This window comes from Pholis gunnellus (genome assembly GCF_910591455.1).
Source record: "Pholis gunnellus genome assembly, chromosome: 13".
Classification (NCBI taxonomy): Eukaryota; Metazoa; Chordata; class Actinopteri; order Perciformes; family Pholidae; genus Pholis; species Pholis gunnellus.
Genome location: NC_136540.1, coordinates 24,498,898 through 24,517,290, shown reverse-complemented (window position 1 = coordinate 24,517,290; position 18,393 = coordinate 24,498,898). Strand labels below are relative to the sequence as shown.

General features: G+C 42.0%; 3 protein-coding genes across 4 annotated transcripts in view; 2 read left to right on the top strand and 1 right to left on the bottom strand.

Annotated features, from left to right (window-relative positions):
* The window catches only part of cltca (clathrin, heavy chain a (Hc)), a 30,882-nt gene extending 29,399 nt beyond the window's left edge, over nt 1-1,483 (top strand). For both annotated transcript variants that reach the window (XM_079171352.1, XM_079171351.1), the window contains 2 exons: nt 354-429; nt 907-1,483. In XM_079171352.1, coding sequence (XP_079027478.1) covers nt 354-429; nt 907-1,040 — 210 coding nt within the window. In that variant the 3' untranslated portion in view covers nt 1,041-1,483. The remainder of the gene's footprint in view (nt 1-353; nt 430-906) is intronic.
* A 1,017-nt stretch (nt 1,484-2,500) lies between these two features.
* Nucleotides 2,501-4,704, bottom strand: ptrh2 (peptidyl-tRNA hydrolase 2). The gene is made up of 2 exons (XM_079171045.1): nt 4,647-4,704; nt 2,501-3,924 (listed from the first exon to the last, which is right to left on the bottom strand). The coding sequence occupies exons 1-2, from the start codon at nt 4,691-4,693 to the stop codon at nt 3,399-3,401; spliced, it is 573 nt and encodes a 190-aa protein (XP_079027171.1). The 5' UTR covers nt 4,694-4,704; the 3' UTR covers nt 2,501-3,398.
* Nucleotides 4,705-8,016: 3,312 nt separating this feature from the next.
* LOC306704837 (vacuole membrane protein 1-like) overlaps nt 8,017-18,393 on the top strand; it is a 54,877-nt gene continuing 44,500 nt past the window's right edge. The window contains exons 1-5 of the mRNA XM_079171381.1: nt 8,017-8,036; nt 9,603-9,702; nt 9,882-10,020; nt 13,351-13,441; nt 14,956-15,066. Of these exons, the coding sequence (XP_079027507.1) occupies nt 9,624-9,702; nt 9,882-10,020; nt 13,351-13,441; nt 14,956-15,066 (420 nt within the window). The 5' untranslated portion in view covers nt 8,017-8,036; nt 9,603-9,623. The remainder of the gene's footprint in view (nt 8,037-9,602; nt 9,703-9,881; nt 10,021-13,350; nt 13,442-14,955; nt 15,067-18,393) is intronic.

Below are 18,393 nucleotides of genomic sequence, written 5' to 3'. Positions count from 1 at the left end.
TGGTTTAACGTTCATCTTATTTAATATTACTAGTTTGACTTGTACTGCTAGTAGTCACGCTTATATTCAGTACAAACTGTCTAAATGTCAGCATACTGTGTGTAAAATGTCAAAAGCTTACACTAATAGCACTGGTTCAATCACTTGAAACTGTCTTGTTCCTGTCAGTCGGGTTTTGTCTTGCTGCTGTGTGAAATCTGCCGACATGAGCGTCCCTCGTCAGAAAAGTCGTCACAGATCAGTTAGAGTTTACATGTAACTGTTATGGGGGGGTTTTCAACTTGTTTAGTGTGTTGCTGAGTCATTAATTGTTGTGGCTTTTCTCTAAATGCTCATGTTTCTTTGCTTTGCAGGTAGATAAACTAGAAACCTCAGAGTCTGTAAGGAAAGAGGAGGAGCAGGCAACAGAGACGCAACCCATCGTCTATGGTAAGTCCTCTCGTGACATTAGTGTCCATTTCACTGTGATCAAAAGCAGAGGCAGCAGTCCTCCCTCCACATCTGGATCAGAATACATTGAAGATTAATTCATTAATTAACTAAATGTATAGCTGCTCTATAACATAAAATATGTATTAGTTTTACAAGCCTTCTGAAAAACGTATGTTTGATCATTGTAATATAATATCAGGGTGTTATAAATGAGGTTACGGTATTTTAAGATTTCATTTGTTCGTTCATCAAAGTGATTGGTAACCGCTGCTTTTAGTACCACAGCTGAAAAGGAAACGACATGGTTCACCACATAAGAACTTTTAAAAGCTCAAAAAAACAAGTATCAACAAACAATGAGAATGCGCTGTGACCAAATCTTTAGAGTTTATATCAGAACTGTGGCTCTGGTTAGAATAAAACAAACCAGTTACATGTTGGAAACTTACGTGTGTGTGTGTGTGTTTCTCGCAGGCACGCCCCAGTTGATGCTGACAGCGGGCCCCAGCGTACCGGTGGTCCCTCAGCAACCGTACGCCTACGGCTACCAGGCGCCTGCAGGATACAGTCAGCCAGCAGCACAGCCAGGCTTTGGCTACGGCATGTAAAGACCCCGCCCCCTTCTCTCCACATGCAGGCTGGAGCGACCATCCATCCGTCTCCCTCAGTCCTTCACCAGACCATTAGTGTCTCTCTCTGCCCCCGCACAGGGAGCGGGGAATAACACAGACAACCCCCCTTTTTTTTTTTTTTTTCACCCCTTTTTAAACTGTCATGAAGGACTCAGTTTTATTTCTGTTGTCAAAGAAAAAGATTGAATCACAAAGATTAATTTTCTCACATTCCGTATTGACTAGATTAATTTTTCTTTTGTCTATTTTATTTGAATGGGAAATGGTTTATGTACAATGGGGGGGCTTGTGAGAAGAGCTAGTCCTCTTCTCAGTTAAAAAAAAAAAAAAAAAAGGTCTGTTGTGAAGCATCTGATTTGCACTCTGTAGTGAAAAGAAAATTAATGTAGAACCTCTTCCTTTTGATGTGTGTGAGCAGCTTCTTCTGTCAGACTGTAAAATGCATTTAATTATTGTATATTCAGACACAAAAAAAACGCTATTATGTTCTTCTATATTTGAACATGAGACCGCCGCTTCCGTGACCACAATCCTGAAACACTACGTTGTACCAGTCATGTCCCCACACACAGAAAACACAAGAGAGTATTTTGCATACGATTTACAGGAAAGTTTGATTCTTCCCTGCAAAGCCTATGCAGGACTCTCCAAACAAATTGGTGTTCAGGCGATATTTCCATGTGCTTTAAATACTGCTCTAATGTGGGACCATTCCACCTCAGGAGGGACTGCAGACCTGTTTGACTAACATGCCCCCTCTTACTGCTGCGGTTTGTTTCTGCTGGATATCATTCACTGTTAGTGTGCAGGAGAGATTTTTTCAAACTTTATTCTCCTCGTGTCCTGTTGAGGTTTTATCTTTTGACCTTTTCAGTTGACCCGCTCCTCCAATTCAGAAACCGTATCACAGGACTTGTGGTAATTTGAAGTTTTTATCAAAGGCTTGCGTGTATACAGGAAATCAGTCATTAACTCCTTTGAACTTATATTCTTATCTAAATTACCTTAGATTGAAATTGTGCACTTGAGATACTTGATTGTGCATAATCAGGATCCTAATGAATGAAACAGCGGTTTTGTTTTCCACTTAAAAATAAAGGCTTCTTGTTTGTCAAGAACGGTCTGATTGTGTCTTACTTGTTCTGTGCAGGAGTGACTCTGCTGGTTACATTTCCACTACATCCAGTGACATAGCTGCACATTCAGCCTCAAAGGGCCGTGATGTGGTTCTTATCAATGCTGAGCAGAGGGACCATCGGCTGTAATGTGCATATGAATGAGATGCTGTAGTTTGTGGTCCAATTTGATTTTGCAGAAAGGTTTATTACTCATTTGGAATAATGACTTCTCTAGTCTCATTCATGGAGACTGTTCGAGAGCTCTTAATTCAGCTGGATGCCATACGGTTTCTTGCAACATGGTCCTCTTACATCGTCTATCTTAATAGGCTCAGGTCCGTTAAACGGCAGCATTGGCTCACTTTATGCGTAAGGATGTAGTACTAGCACCTTCTGGTGATACAAATCAGTGGGTGCTGGGAGTAACGCAGATCTGAGGTGAGTTACTGCCATTCGTAACATTTTTAATATCTCAAAACAGCTGGAAGATTGATTTAATAGATGCTTTCAGTAGATGTACAATAAAACCACAGATATGATTATCTGGAACACATTATTTCAGGATGGTCTACTAGACTGCAGCATCTAAGACCAGGAACAATATTTAGAAGCAGATTTTTTTTTACTTCAAAATACAAATGCCATCTAGTCAAATATCAATATTACACTGATGTAACCAACACAATATCAGATCCAACTTCAGTTCAGTGATCTGTTGTATTCTATGAAAGCTTTCTGAATTAATTGTGTGGTATTAGGATTTGTCTTTACTTGTATTAAGAGATTTTGGGACCACTCATTTATAGCAGATAAACAAAGGTGTATGATCCACATTTAATGTGTCATTAAGGCACTACTATCGTACATACCAGCTCACAGCTCTTAATAGTACCACCTGTGTCTTTCCTGCTTTGTCAAGTCAAAATGTCTGCAATGAAAAGTGTTTTATTTTGTTGTGCTGGGATTCTGATGAGATCAACAATACCCATCTGTTTGCTCTGAGCATCATGTCTTCAAACACAGGTGGACTGAACATGACCAGTGTTTGTGATGTTTTTGCCACTATCAGAGTAATACACATCAAGCCTTTACTGGTATTCAAGAGTCAACAAATGTGATCAATGTAAGTGCCCAAAACTGCACAACAAAAATCAAGTAGTTTAGCATGTATTTGAGTCAGTTATTTTATAAAAATATAAACTCATGGTAGCCCAAACTAGTAGAGCTTCAAGGATCCAGTGACTTTGTCAATCAGATCAGCTGGGCCGGGACCGATACCCAGCACGGTGCGTGATCCGGGGGCGATTTGAGTCCTTCCTGCGTCCTGAATCAGACTGACAGGAAGCCCCACTTCTTTGGCATGACCCAGCAGGTCGATCAGGGTGTCCTCATCGGGGGCCTTCACCACCACCTTGGGCTGGCCGCAGTACTCCCACTGTTTGAGGAGCTCGGGGTTCCTGCGCTGAACCTGCTTGTAAGCCGACACAGCAGCATGGGAGCACTGGGCAGCGACCTTCCCTTTACCCATCTTCAGGTCATTTCGGACCACCAGTATCATCTTGAACTCGCCTCCTTCTCCCATCACTGTTGCGTCACCAGAGCCGTTCCCCATCGCCGGATTCAGGCTTTTGGATGTCGGGCCCAGGCGAGCCCGAAGGTGCCAACCAAGCAGGAGCCCACAGCCCAGTCCTGCTACTACACCCAGGCCCAACGGACCGTTTACCAAGTCCATGTTGTTCAGCCTGCAAACATGACATACAGAATGAGGCAAGTCCATGTCACATCTACACCTATAAACTTTAAACAAAGACTTTTAAAAAGTTTATTCGAAACATTGGAAGCAGAAATTAACAAAATCTCACCACAAGGTCAATTCACTGACTGTTCTGGAGCTTTTGATTTGATTACACTTGCGTCCCCAGTTGTCTTCTGTACACTAAAGAGTTTTCCTCTGTTAGCTTAGAAATTGAAAGTAATTCTTAAAAGCTCTAGAGCGGCTACTCATTATGTCCAACTTTTTAAAAAGGCATTTGCATTATTTTGTATTTATTTTTGCCTATTTGTATGTTTGCAGATCTCATTCCATCCTTTTCTTTTGCGTGTGTCTAACATAACCGTTAAAAGTTAATTGTGCCTGTAGTACAGTGTAACTGACTGTATAACATCTGGCTACACATTTAGCTCAGTTTTTAAAATACATCACAGATTTACGATTTCACCAAATTGTTAGTTATGCCTTTCATAAACTAACGACAACTTCGTGTGCTAACAAGCTAACGCTAGCTAGCTAACTCTATGGCCATGCTAACGTTAGCTTCCGGGCTAAAGCGAGAACGCTTACTCTCCAAAACCACCGCTTAAGTACAATACATATTACTTGGCAAACAAATAGACTCAAGTTTATATATTTCATTCCCCCATATTGCCAACCAACACCATTCAGCACACATGATACATTTCATACCTGCTGGTTTGCTCGACGTGCCAGCAGCAGCATGAATGAAGCTTCATCTACTTTTATTATTGTCGCTTGGTGTTGACGTCACAGCACCACGACGTTCCAAAAGTGTCACTTTTTTGACATTAATAATGTTGTAAAGAAGACACCAGACCCCAAAACACTTTTTGGGCTAAAATTGCACTACCAATGTATAAAAAAGTTGTTGAAAACCTGCAGTATTTCGGGTAAAATACAGTTTTTGTACATTATATACCCTTTTTTCAGAGAGTATCGGGTTGGATACCAAAAGGCCTCAGTACACATCTCAATAGTAGACATACTTCACATATAACAAATTGCATTTAAAATACGCATGAGGTCTAATGCTAACAAGGCTTCTCATGTTGTGAGATTATTTCAAATACTTTCACGATAGCAGCAATGACGATGAAATTGTTGAAAAAAAACCTGATGCCTTTAACATAATCTGATAGATTCCAAATATCAAATGCAAACTGCATGTTTGCACAAGTATTCATCCCCTTTACTGTGATAGCACACACCTAAATCGTCACTGCAGCTGATTAGAATTACCAGTCACATAATTAGTTAAACTGAGATGACCTGTGTGTAGTTAAGGAGTCTCAATTGGTTGTGGAGTAAATACACCTCTATCTGGAAGCTCCAGTGTTTGGTGACTCAGGGGCAAAATCTACACAGTTAAAAGACACAATCATAATATATAGCACAGCTGTAAATCCGCCTCAAGCAGCACATCCTCAAAAACGGAGCGGGCGTGCAAGAAGAAGACCAGTGAAGGAGGCCAGGCACCAAGAGATATGTGACTACACTGAAGGAGGCCGCTGAAATGTATGACACTCAGACTGGCTTATTTTAAAATGCTGTTCAATTATGTATTAAATCTTCTTCCAGCGTAACCAGCAGAAATATAACTCAGTTATTACAATATTAGCGCCTCCTGTCTTCTGCTCAGCTGCTCTCAAAGTTGTCGCTGATCGTGCCTGAGGTTCTGCAGAAGACGGATGAAATGTCAGAAAAGTGCAATGATGGTATACACACACACACACACACACACACACACACACACACACACACACACACACACACACACACACACATATCATACAGTATGTAGTACGTAGCTCGACTGTGTTGACATACTTCTCTTGTTGAATCAAGGCCATGAAAATGTCATTAACAAACATTGTCACCAACTCACCAATAACTAATGTTGAAAATGGAGCTAAGAGTCACTTCTTAATATGATATCTTGAAGATTTTCTAAAGGTGAATAACCTCCTCTGTTTCCTCATCTTTTCCATGTAGCATTCAAACATCAGGGTTTGGCTGTAAAATGGTGAAAAAGACAAACATAAGAGGAATTAAATCTTCGATTGTCTCCCTCAGCTTGTCATTCTCTTTTTCCTGCACAAAACAAAGATGCTCAATGGAACCAGGCCAATAAATGGACCCTAGTTTAGGTGGAAGCTACTGGCATACAGTCACCTATGATTTTAAAGTCCTGTTTGCGTCCAAACTCGAGTTGTGTGGTAAAAGAAATCTGATATTAAACGTTATGCTGTTTAATATGCCACTACTGGCCAAAATGAAATGGGTCACCACCACTGAAATATTGTTTTACCCCCATCTGTCAGTTTCATATCTGTTAAATCTCATCTCACGCTCTCCACCCAAACCTGTCCTGCTGGGTTCAACACTAACTTTTAGGTCAACACTGCCTCCTATTGAGCAAAGCAGAGAACTACAGGCTCCGAAAAATACAACCTGGTAGAAATGTAGTATGACATGATGCCATTTGTTTTCACAGTCTCTCCTGCTCCTCACCATTTCAAAGCACACATCTCAATGTTTGTGTTTTGCAGCATTATTCGTCATGAATCTGAGACACACAGGCATGATGACAGAAGAGGTATTTTATTTTACATGTCAAGTGTACAAAAGAAAAAAATGAAATCCTTTCCTTCTTGTCCCACATTTACGACACTGTGCTGTGGCTAAGAGATGTGGATCATGTCATCGAGCTCATCTGATCCATAGAAACATTTTTTTATTCAAATACGGAGATAAAAACAAAATAGTATTCTCTACAACACACCAGTGTGGGTGAAATGCAATGTTTAGAGCGTTAAGATTAACAGAGATCCAGCCTAAAGATAGTGTGCTGCATACGTTCTGACATGCTGCTGTAAACTGAGACCACTTCCTAATGCCAGTTAGCGGAGAGGGGACTTTTTCTTGTTCACATGAGCGTTAAGCGTTATTGGACGGCCGTGGAATAAATTGGAATAAAGAGACCGAGCGGATTGATGTGTAAATGTTGGCTTTTATCTTTCAGGAGGGTTTTTGGGGTGTAGAAGTTAATTCTTCAAATATATATATTGCTTTAAATGAATAATGAGCTATGATTATAACACACATTTAAAAAGGAAGAGGTCTACATAGCAGGTGTGTATTTACTTTGGGACAGTATTCTTTAACCTCTTTTCTGTCACAACTGTGTCCTGCATCAGTCTCTCATTTGACAATAACTTTCTTTTAAACGTGATGCTTCTCAAACACAAAATGATGTCTCAGCAATATTACAGGTGATGAACTGATAGGAAATAGCTGACCTGACTTCAGTGCTAAGACCTCTGGGCAGCCTCCCAAGGGTATGCTTGACACCGATATCATTGATATTTTGCACTTTAATGTAGAGCTTTAAAGTCATTTCAGTCCCATGTTGTAAAAGACACAGAACGCCTTGTCCCCTTGAGACTCTTACTGCATCTCCCTAATAAAGTCCCAAGAGAGGGTCATTCAAAAACTCTGGATGGTTTTTATGTTCAATCAGAGACAACTTTCCCCAGACAGAGTTCTAAAATACTTTTCTCACTCTGATAAACAAGGTGACGCTGCTACTCAAACATGGCGACATGAGGTCCACGGTCTCTAGTTATGACCTGAAAAATGTGATATTCTGAGGTGTTTTTTATTTTTTTTTAATCAACTTGGAAATTAACTGAGCTCCCTTAGCCCAAATTCATTCACTCTCTGCGTGAAACCTACTGAGGACTCAGAAGTGCGCTCCAGGAAAGTGATCCATTTATTTATAGACCTTTAATTAGACTGGCTCTCTGGAGGTTCTACCAGCCAAACGATGAAATCTCCCCCCTCTTTCTGTGTCTCTCTCCTGCCAGCCCCGCTCTCCCCTCCCCCGGCAACTCTGTATCAGTCCTCGATCCCTCACTGGCCCCCTCCATCACCACACCCTGCATTCAAGTTATGATGCAGTTCATGGGTAGCCTACTTTTGCCCTACATTGCCGCTGGGACTCCATCACAGGTTTCACTTGAGTCCAGATCTTACTGTGGATTAAACACCAGCTGAACGGTGAGTTTACCCTCTCTGCATAATGCCTTACTAAAACACATTAGGCTGTTACATTGCAGCCCTGCTTTGTTGTTTACACTTCATGAATGCAGAATCTCTCCAGTGCACTGTTGTTATCTTTGTTTGAAATGTAAAAAAAATTATTTGCAGCTTATCAAATTTCTCATCCTGAAGTGTGTGTGTGTGTGCGCTTTGTGCTGAGTTTCTCATTGTCCCTGGTACAAGAGTTACTCAACAGGTCCGGGTTGTTTTGGAAGAAGTGATTGCGCAATCAAGTGCTGGAGCAGTGCAGCGCTACTGTGTTTCACACAGCACGCAGGGTTGCTATGAAGCTGTTTACCACTGTAGGATCTGATTGTGAATAATGCATAGAGTTTTAATTACTCACCTAATTAATTGTCATGTCGAATGAAACACATGTGCACGGGCAGCTGAGGTGCACCAACTTCTAGAATAAGTGTTGCTTGCAGAATAATAGATTTCTGGCAGAAAGTCCCGAAGACAAACTTCTCCCATGTGCTCTCAGTCTGAGCGTGTGTGTTCAAGGTTTTGAGGTCTGTGATGAAAAGCTTTTGTTTGTGGTTCCCTGAGAAGGCCAAGAGTAGCTCTCCAGATGCCTTGCAGTCTAATCGTCTGAGAAGATTTTTTTTATTTTCCTCTGTGTGACACTTCAGTTGCTCCAATCACACTGCAAAGTACCCACAGCCTGTTTGTCCTTCAGGACCGCACTCCGAACCTAAACATGCTGGACCTACCAAGTGGTCTTTAACCTTTTCAAGTGTCAGGTCCTTCAGCAAGATACAATTATTGGAAATGACAGAATAATGTCTGTCACCTGACAGCTCAGTGTGTTGATGCATGGAAACGGGAACCAGAGGCCCAGACCAAGGACACCGGATAGAGGGATTTAAGCTCCCAGAGAGAGAGACGAGAGTGAGAAAGAGTGTGTGCGTCTTTGTGTGTGTGTGTGTGTGTGTGTGTGTGTGTGAGAGACACACTGACAACAGCACCAGATGGTAAACTGAGTCCCCGTCTCACCGCTCACTGACAGATTCCTGAGAATCCTGCACCTCTGTACTGAGACACTTTGCAGACATGCTTTTAGACACGTGCATGAATGTGTGCAGATCTCCGGTGAGTAAATGTAATGAACAAACTGAAAGCTCAAATATTGTCCTGTACACTTTCCCCCAATATTTACACATATTGCCATTCCTTCTGCTGTGTAAGCCATTTGATCACCAGGGGGGGAGGATTTATGATTTATGATCCAATGTACACACAGAAAAACGAACAAGACTTGCTCCCAGCTTTTTATTACATTAGGTCATGCACAGGCCTTATTGGGTTACCTGTAATCTGCAGGAGCAGGTGAACACCGGGCTGGTGTGTGGGAGTGTATACAGACATGTTGAAGTGGGGGGGGAGTGTTTGGGGCCGCCGTGTGTTGTTGTTATTGTTGTTGTGTGTGAGAGTCTGTGTTTGTTTTGGGCTTGCGTCAGCTTCAGACTCGGCGAGCAGTGTGTGTGTGTCTCTGTGCTGAAGACCCGTCTCTTCTCTCAGCAGGACTCCTTCCCGGTGAATGAGATGGCAGAGTGCGAGGCCGAAGGTGAACTCCCTCAGAGGCGTCTTGGTGTCAAGGAACAGCACAATGGAGAGCAGACTGGTAAAGACAAAAGACGTCTAAAATACAGCTGAGAAATAGATGAAACCCGCGCTTAACGATGCTTATATTATCAGTGCATCAGTATTAAAATGCCTCTGTAAAGATGTAAATGCTCTTTTGTTGTGTATGCGTGATTGTTATTTGTGTGTGTACTTGCAATACCCACGCTGTGCGGCAAGACTTGGACCTGTCTGTGGATGAGAAGAAACAGAGGGACAGGGAGGAGCGTGAAACTCTGGTGTTATGGAAGAAACCTCTGCTCACACTCCACTACTTCACCCTGGAACTGCTCGACACCTTAAAAGAGTGGCTATGGAGGTGAGACCAAGGGTGGGAGGCTATACCTCCCCCAAAAGCAATCCCGTTTTCCTGCAGAATCTATTTTTCATGTCACAAATGAATGCATTTGGTCAATAAAAGTGTAACCCCGAATTGAGAGAGAGAGAGAGAGAGAGAGAGAGAGAGCCTTATTGATGCTTGCACAAAAAACTATTTTGTGAGATAACGAGGTATTTTTTTGATTTTTAGTGTCTCAGTGCAAAAAAAAAGCTGTTTACAAGCTGTTTGGAGAAATTCAATATACATTTAATGCATGTAGAAAAAAAAGCAGATAAAAGGTTTTTGGTTTGACTGCCTTATAAACGTAGATGCCGGTTTGACTGAGAAAGCACCATATAAATAATGATTTTCGTTCATGCGTTGATGCCACTCGTGCCGACAGTTTTTGTGGTGTCAGTTTTATTTATAGAGGTGCTAGTGCTGCTTGTCAATCTCAAGTGGAAACATTTTTTTTATGATGTTTGTGAAAGAAAAAAATAGCTGTCATACACTCGCCACAATCTCAACCTCACACACACACAAAAGCACAAACACATGTATAGAAGCAGACAGGAGGTGACCTTGATTGTCTCCGTGCTGTCAACCCAGAAGGCCTTCTCTCTCCTAGTTTAGTCTTCAGTCAGATTAATGGAGCCTATAATGCAGCGCGAAGGATCTGCTTATTTGTTTTTCTCCCCCTCATAACTTTAAAACCTTACTGCGGGTAGAGCTGGCGAGGTCTTTCCACCTCACTAACTGATGCCACCTCTCTCACAAAAGCAAAAGCGTCACACCAGACTAGATCAGAGTTTGCTTTGATGACAAATTCCCCACGCTGCACAACGTGTGCTTTACACGCCTAATAATCTTTGTTGACACGGAGGGCCTAGAAGAAGGTCAGAGTGTACGCTCAGGGAGGCCTATGTGGTTAAGTGTGTGAGGACAACGTGTTTATTTTCTAAACTACAAGAGGATGTGGTGAGCCGCAAGCACCACAAGCAGTGTTCTGACTGAGAGAAGCTGCTGCTCACCAACACTCAAAACACATGGCGTTGTAACTGCTGCGGGGGTGGGTACACGGGAACTCGTTAGGACGAGCACAGGGAGGTTTATCTTGAATGTCGATAGAAGTGGTTTGTAATTTCTAGCATATGCATGGGGAGTCCTCAGGGCTCTGCCCTTGTTTTGCTCAAGATGTAAATGGTGGCAATGGTTGTGGGGGAAAAAAGGGAGGGTTGTGATGGGCATGTGAGAGACTCTTATTTTGGGAGAAATCATTGTATTCAAAATGCTGCTAATTCTGCATTTAAACCCATATACACAACAGAAGTCTGATACAATTTGTGCTGCCCATTTGAGAGCGGTTTACAGACATAAGCTATTCCTGAAACAGGAGCAGTATCGCACCATGATATAGGCTAAAGTCATTATAACCTACTGAGACCATTTCTTTATCAACACTAAACTGTGTGTGTTTTTTTGTGTGGACACACTGCATGTTGCTGTTACATCCGGTTAACATGGATCTTATAAAAACATATTTAGTGACAGCGATATTTATAGAGAAGTGTATTTGCATATAGAGCAGTGAAGTACGATCCAATCACAAGTGGTCACTCCAGACCCACGTGGAGTCGGTAATACCAGGCGTGAACTGACGTCAGAGCTGTCCACGGCTGTCCGCAATCAGGCATGATGAGACAAGGGGCGTGTGACGGTGGCCTCGAGCCCACTCACTTTTGGCATACAGCTGCTCAGCACACCGGTAAGTTAATTAATGTGGGAACAATGCTGAGTTATCAACGGTAGCTAGCTAACGTTTTCTAACCGTATTTAATGCCCGAGGACGGTCATGAGCCAAAATACACTACGGCTAACGGCAAACATCAGTTTTACAATACAGCGTTAGCTGGCTGACTTAAGTTTAGCTAGTAGTTAGAAGTCCCCAATTACAAATTCTGCAATAAAGGATCGTTACATACGAAATGTTAGCAGAATTAGGAAACACAAGTACTTCAAAGCTGTAACCTAACGTGACTTAGGTAAAGTTACAGTTAAGTTACGTTACTTTAAATGTAGCTAACGTTGGCTAAGTATTTAGCGTTATTTACTTTACGCCACTCTTAGCTAAAGTAATGTTACAATATTGAAATGAGTTCCACAACACAGCAGGTATATTCATGTGCGAACTTTATTCAACATGTCTTAAGTTAATTTGACCCCACTCTCAACCATCACAGTTCAAGTGCATTAGCTTATTTATTTTTTATACATGACCACCGCACAGCGAGGATAACATGCGCAACTTTAAATGCACTGTAATAGTGAGGTTACCGTAAAAGTAATGTACCAAAGGGTTATGTACATATGCAGTGTAAATTAATGTTATTCAGTGGTGTTATGTGGAGCAACAAATAAGGTATTTAAAACCAGAAAATGTTTCAGATTTTCACACAGTTTCACACAGGTTATAGTCTATAACCTGTTCTTCTCATCTTTCCTTATAAGACTCAATTCCCCGTTTGTATACACTGTCAATTTGGTTAACCGTAGCTATGTTTACTCTGTCCAGCAAGCCTAATTTGACTGCGTTGTCCCTCTGCTTTCATGTTTGGTAATCCTCTCAGACAGATGCTTGAAAGCCTGAAAGTCTGGTCTTGACTTTCAGCCTCCACACAGGAGGAGGAAGAAAAGCGTCTAGCCAATGCACGTTACATCTGGTTACTTTTACCAGCGGTTTGGTTTATAACAATATGGCACGAGGTTTGGGCACGAGGTTTTTCTTCAAAAGGCTCACTTTAAAATATGTGCAGTAAAACATAATCCATTTTGTTTATAGTGATCCCAGTTACCATAGTTTTTCAGCAGTGTCAAGTGATGTATTAATCCAGAATTATACTAATTTCAAAATGACTGAGCAGCTTTTGTTTTGTTGCCAGCAGGTGGAGCTTTGCCCTATTGCCCAATGTGACCCATTGCCTCTAAGTGTATTTCCCACATGATTATTATTGATTATTATATTATCCTATTGGACATGCCGCTTCTGTGTGTGTGAAGCCTATAATTGTAGCGTCTTAATTAGTTTTTAGCGGATGAATCTTCCCCCAAAGTTCAAATAAAAGTGATGTCCACTCTCGTGCAAATAATTTCTTTCCATTCACTGATCCTGCCTCACTCTTCTAATGATTCCTCATCTTTTTTTCATCTGCCCTCACACTTTGCCCTCCCTACTCACCATCTTTCTCCCAGTCTTGTATACCATTCACCTCTGCATGTTCACATTTTGACCCATCATTTTCCACCTGCGTTTTCTTCTTCTCCTTCACCCAGGCTCTGGCAGCAAAGACAGACTGTGTTTGGCCTGCTGATCCTGCTTATCCTCCTCTCCATTGCCTACTGTATTGAAGGAACACACCAGAAGGTGACTGAATACTGTAAACATTTTCCAGAGTACATTATAACCTTACTTTGGGTGCTGTTGAGGGGCACCACCTGAACTCAGGTCTTCCAGCTTGTTAGGCTGACATGAATCATAAAGTCTAGGTCTCTATCAGGGAGGGTATGAGGGTAATACATTTTTGTTTCTGTGCTGGTTGCTTGCCTTATAGTGACACAGTGCACGTTACAGTTCCCTGTAATGTTTTACCACCATAAAACTAATTGTAATACACAACGGTAGCTCTGGAAGCTATAATCGAAGGGTTGGTGATTTGATCCCTGGATCCTCCTGTCCACAGGTTGAAGTGTCCTTTAGCAAGGCACTCAAGCAGCACTAGCACAACTAAGGTTGAAATGTGATATTTAATGCAGTTCATTTACTATTTATTTAGGTCCTGCATAGGGACTATTGATTGATTATAGTGCATCTGTCCCACATAGTTCTTGGCTCAGATAACTGATTGGGATTCTCACCGCCGGAACACAAGTGCATATAAGAGGATATTTTCATGAACATCCTCTCTAACAAGTGTGTGCCTGTGTGAGTGTGCCTACATCATGTTAGTTTAATTATTAACTTCCTGCAAAGCCCAGTTGTACCTGCTAAACCTTTATGGCCATAGGGAAAACTACTGTAGCTGTGGCTATAAACCACAGCAGACTGTGCTACAGATCTGACTAAAACCCTTCCCCTTTGTTATTTTCCACTTTGTCTATATTTCCTGACATGTGCTGTCGTATTTGAAACCTTCTGCCATAAAACGTTTTTTTTTCAATGTTATTAAAAGAGCCTCAGAAGTTGTGTAATCAGTTCTCAAAAACTAGACTACACATGGCTGTCACTGCACTTCCAAGCAAAGAGAGAGGCAGTATGTGGTGTTTTTGTTTTGCTGGGTTTCCTGGGAAATGGAGTCTTCAGTCAAAGCCTCCCCCAATCCCCACCACCCCTCAGTCCCCTCCCTTCTTCCCGTAATCTACCCACTCCATGCTTCCTCCTGAAAATGACCTGCCTTGGCTCGAGGGAGGAGGTGTAAACCGAGTGATAGATGGAGTGATAGTGGTGGATGTACTGGAGGAAGAGTAGCATAGAGAGAGAGAGAGAGAGAGAGAGATCTTGGCTTGCCTGACTTTATTAGTTGTGTAAGAGCTGGCTGCCACCAAAAAGAATAATGGTGCTGTTCTTCTGTCAGCGTGCTGAACACTCCTACCCTACGGCTCTGTCCTCTAAACTCAACAACCTCTGTCTCTAAAGGTCTCTCTCTCTCACTCTCTTCCTCTCCCTCTCTTTCTCTACCACTCACTTGCCCTCACCCACCCTTTTAAGTGCCCTCTGTTCTCTTTTTTGCACACTTTCACTCTTGTACCTTCTCTCACTCACGTCTCTTCCCCTCTCCTCCCCTCTCCTCTCTGTGCCCCCCCTCCCACTTGTTTTCCTCCCACTCTGTGCATGTGTCTCTGCCATGTGGTTAACCGTCCCTCTTTCTGGCCTCTGTGCAGTATGTGCGCTACATGGAGAAGAAGACGCTGTGGTGCGCCTACTGGGTCGGCCTGGGCATCCTCTCCTCGGTGGGTCTTGGCACCGGCCTGCACACCTTCCTTCTTTACCTGGTAAGAAAATGTTTTCTGTGACTCTATGACAAGTTGCCTTCCACTTTCACAGTGCAGTTATTTACTTGCCTGTGCATGTTTATGACAGGGCCAAAACTCAAACACAGTGGATGATGATGGTGGTGCAGTGACGCACGTCTCAAAAGGCTGTGTTTGTGCTGTTGTTGGGTTGTAGACTTTAATAAGAGCATCGTTGAAAGCTTTTGGAGGCTCCCTAGGCATTTGCACATGCATACGTGAGTTAGTATGGGTTTGTGAGTGTGTGTGCATTTCAGAGTGGGGCGGAGATGAATAGTCGCACTGTTTTGACAGACAGTCTAGGAACAATCGCACTCACTGACCCCTCTGACTGAGTGCACATGAGGATAAAAACACCCCCCCCCCCCTCTCTCTGAGTTCTTTCTCCTTCCTTTCTCCCTGCTCTCCTACTCCCCACTGTGTTGCTCACTCTCACTTTCTCTTACACTCCCTCCTTCTACTCCTTCTCCTTTTAATGTCCTTCCTCTGCATACAGTCCCCCTTTTACACCCCCTTTTCCTTCCCCCATTCCTCTTTTCTGTTTTTACCCAAACTCTTCTCTGCCTCAGAGTGTTTTTGCTCCGTTTCGAGCGTGGGGAGGTGTTGGGTCTCTACTGCTGATCAGATCAGGGTCCCAAAACATCTGCTTGTCTTCACTGCTCTCAGTCCATCTGTCATCAGGGAGCCCACTGTAGCACTTGTATGCCCTTGCCCAGCGGAGCTGAACTGGAAACTGTGAAGTGCGTGTCCTCTATTCTGCTGTTTTTTTTTTAAAAGCCAAACTATGTTGCTCCCAAATGTAATTTGAGAGTTTTTTGCTCCTCTCCTTTAGTGACCCAGCTCACTTTTTCACGAGGTTTTGATGTAGGATATCACCATCTAGTGAGCGCGGCTGCTACTGCAGCTTGTGGTGTCATTGGGTTCGTGACAGAACTTGGTGCTCTTTGCTGGAGCTGCTTTTGTGCATTTTTTATAGAGTTGGACTGATATTGCTTTTTAAAGGCCGATACTGGGGCAGATATTTTGGATTTGAGCTACTGATAGGCTACTTGATGTTTTGGTGTGGATATTCAAAAACATGTTTTTCAAAAATGTGATGTTATATGCCTCTGGATATGAAGAATCTCACTTTTAAGTATTATGTGTGTCCCACAGAATGGACTTCTGAAACTACATTTAGACTATGAGAGTGCTACAAGCTAATGAAACGTTACAGGCTTTTACAGACTAGCAGACAATAATCTGTTGATGGCAATCCAACTTGTCTACACTGGAACAACAGATGAATACATTTTTAAATAGTCTGTGGTCAGTGAGGATCATTAATTACTGTCAAAATGTCAGAAAGACAAAAAGACATTGGCTGATTTTAATTTTTTAATAAAAGTGTAGGCTATTATTGGCCTGATGTCTAACTCTATATGTTTTTATATAAAGAACCCTGTCTGATCTAGTATCTAAATCCTCTCTTCAACTCTGAGCTCAAACCACAAGTAAGAAGCACAGAACTGACCTCAGAGAATTCTAATTACACATCATCTTTTTTGTTGATGCTTTGAGATTTTTCAGTGATGTTGTTCGTTTCTGGGTTCTGACAGACATTTTTGATTTCTGACAGTAAAAATAGTTTTTCAAATTTCTGTGGTCGGTGAACAGTGGCGAGTACCGGCAGACTTGGGTCAGTGATTGGATTAGATCAGATGTCCCCACATGCAGCTTGACCTTACTGGCACTGTCTTCCTTCCTGTCCATAGGACTTAATAACATGCTAGAAATGAGAACTAAAGTGGGCCTCGATGTTTACCAGCTCTTGACTTTGATTTACCTCCATGTCAACATTTGGAAACAACACCACTACAGTTACTCTGTAAGTGGTGTACAAGTGAACCACTAGAGATATACTCCAGCTCAGGGGAGAAGTGCCACAATTAACTTTTATTTCACAGCTTCTCATCCACTTTATAATTTGGTGAAACACTTTCATTGCATTTTCCTGATTGTGAGGCGCAAAGCTCAAACAATCAGTAAATTAAACAATTTCTTGATTGGCAGAAAGTGAACGGCAACTGTTTTGATAATCAGTTCATTATTAAGCATTGGTAAAGTTGGTTTCAGCAATGTCTTGCTCTTCTATGACAGTAAACGGACTTCCTTGTGGTTTTGGACTGTTGGTCGGACAAAACAAGACATCCGAGGAGGTCACCCTGGGCTCTTGTAAGAGACATTTTTCAATTTTATTTCTATTTTTGACATTTTCCGGACCAAACGACTAATCGAAAAAATGATCTGTAACTGAATAGACGATGCCAATCATTGTTAGTTGCAGTCATACCTGATTATTTTGCTCATCATAATAATCTTTCACTGCACCTGGTGTTCGTAACTGAGCCGGTTCCTTACTAGTAACAGTCAGTAGAGGGTGCCAGTGGTTTTAAAATGTTGATAAACCAGAAAAATTAAGAGTAGACTTGAATGGAAATACTTCCACATGTAGTATCATTCAATTAATACAAAGTATCAATATTTGTATTCACATAAAGGCTACAGCTGAAGATACATTTATTGTCTCCATGGCAAATGAAAATTAAAGAAACTGCAATATATCAGATTATTGACGAGCATAGTGAACCATGAAACTACTAACACACATTTCACTCTACATTACATCAGAAGCTCTTTTTCTGTAATTCCCACCTTTTTGTAAGATGTAGAAAGATGTGAACACTACCAGGTCTAATAACCATCAAGGTCCTCTGTAGTGCTTTCTTCACCTGATATAACATGTGACTCTGTGTTGTCATGTGACTTCCCCGAACCTTCCTAGTTGTCATGTGTCCCTAACCATTTTCCTGGCTTCATTAAAGGACATAACTACTAGATTGAAGCAATTTTTAATTTCCTCCAGTTTCAGTAAATGTGTGCTCACATTTTTCTCTGCTCAACACAGTGTTGACTTCATTCAATTGGGCAATGCTCCACGCAAGGTTTCTTTTTAATGTGACAATCTGTTCCCGCTAACAGGTGTTTTGTTGGAAATAGATGACCACATACGTTAACATATTAACAGCACACATCCTGAGTGGTTGGCGGGACCAAGCTGTGAACATTGTATTATGAGAGTACTGCAGAGCCACCAACAGAGGGGGGGCAGAGCCAGTAACATACAAACCATCCCAGTCAATGAAACCAGAGCAGAAGTGGCAGCTCTCCTGTTCCCTGACATGGGTGATTGCTGCCCTGTGTCTACTGCCTGTGTCTTTGTCCCGCTGAGACTGCGGGACATCATTGTACACGGTCAGGACTGGTTAT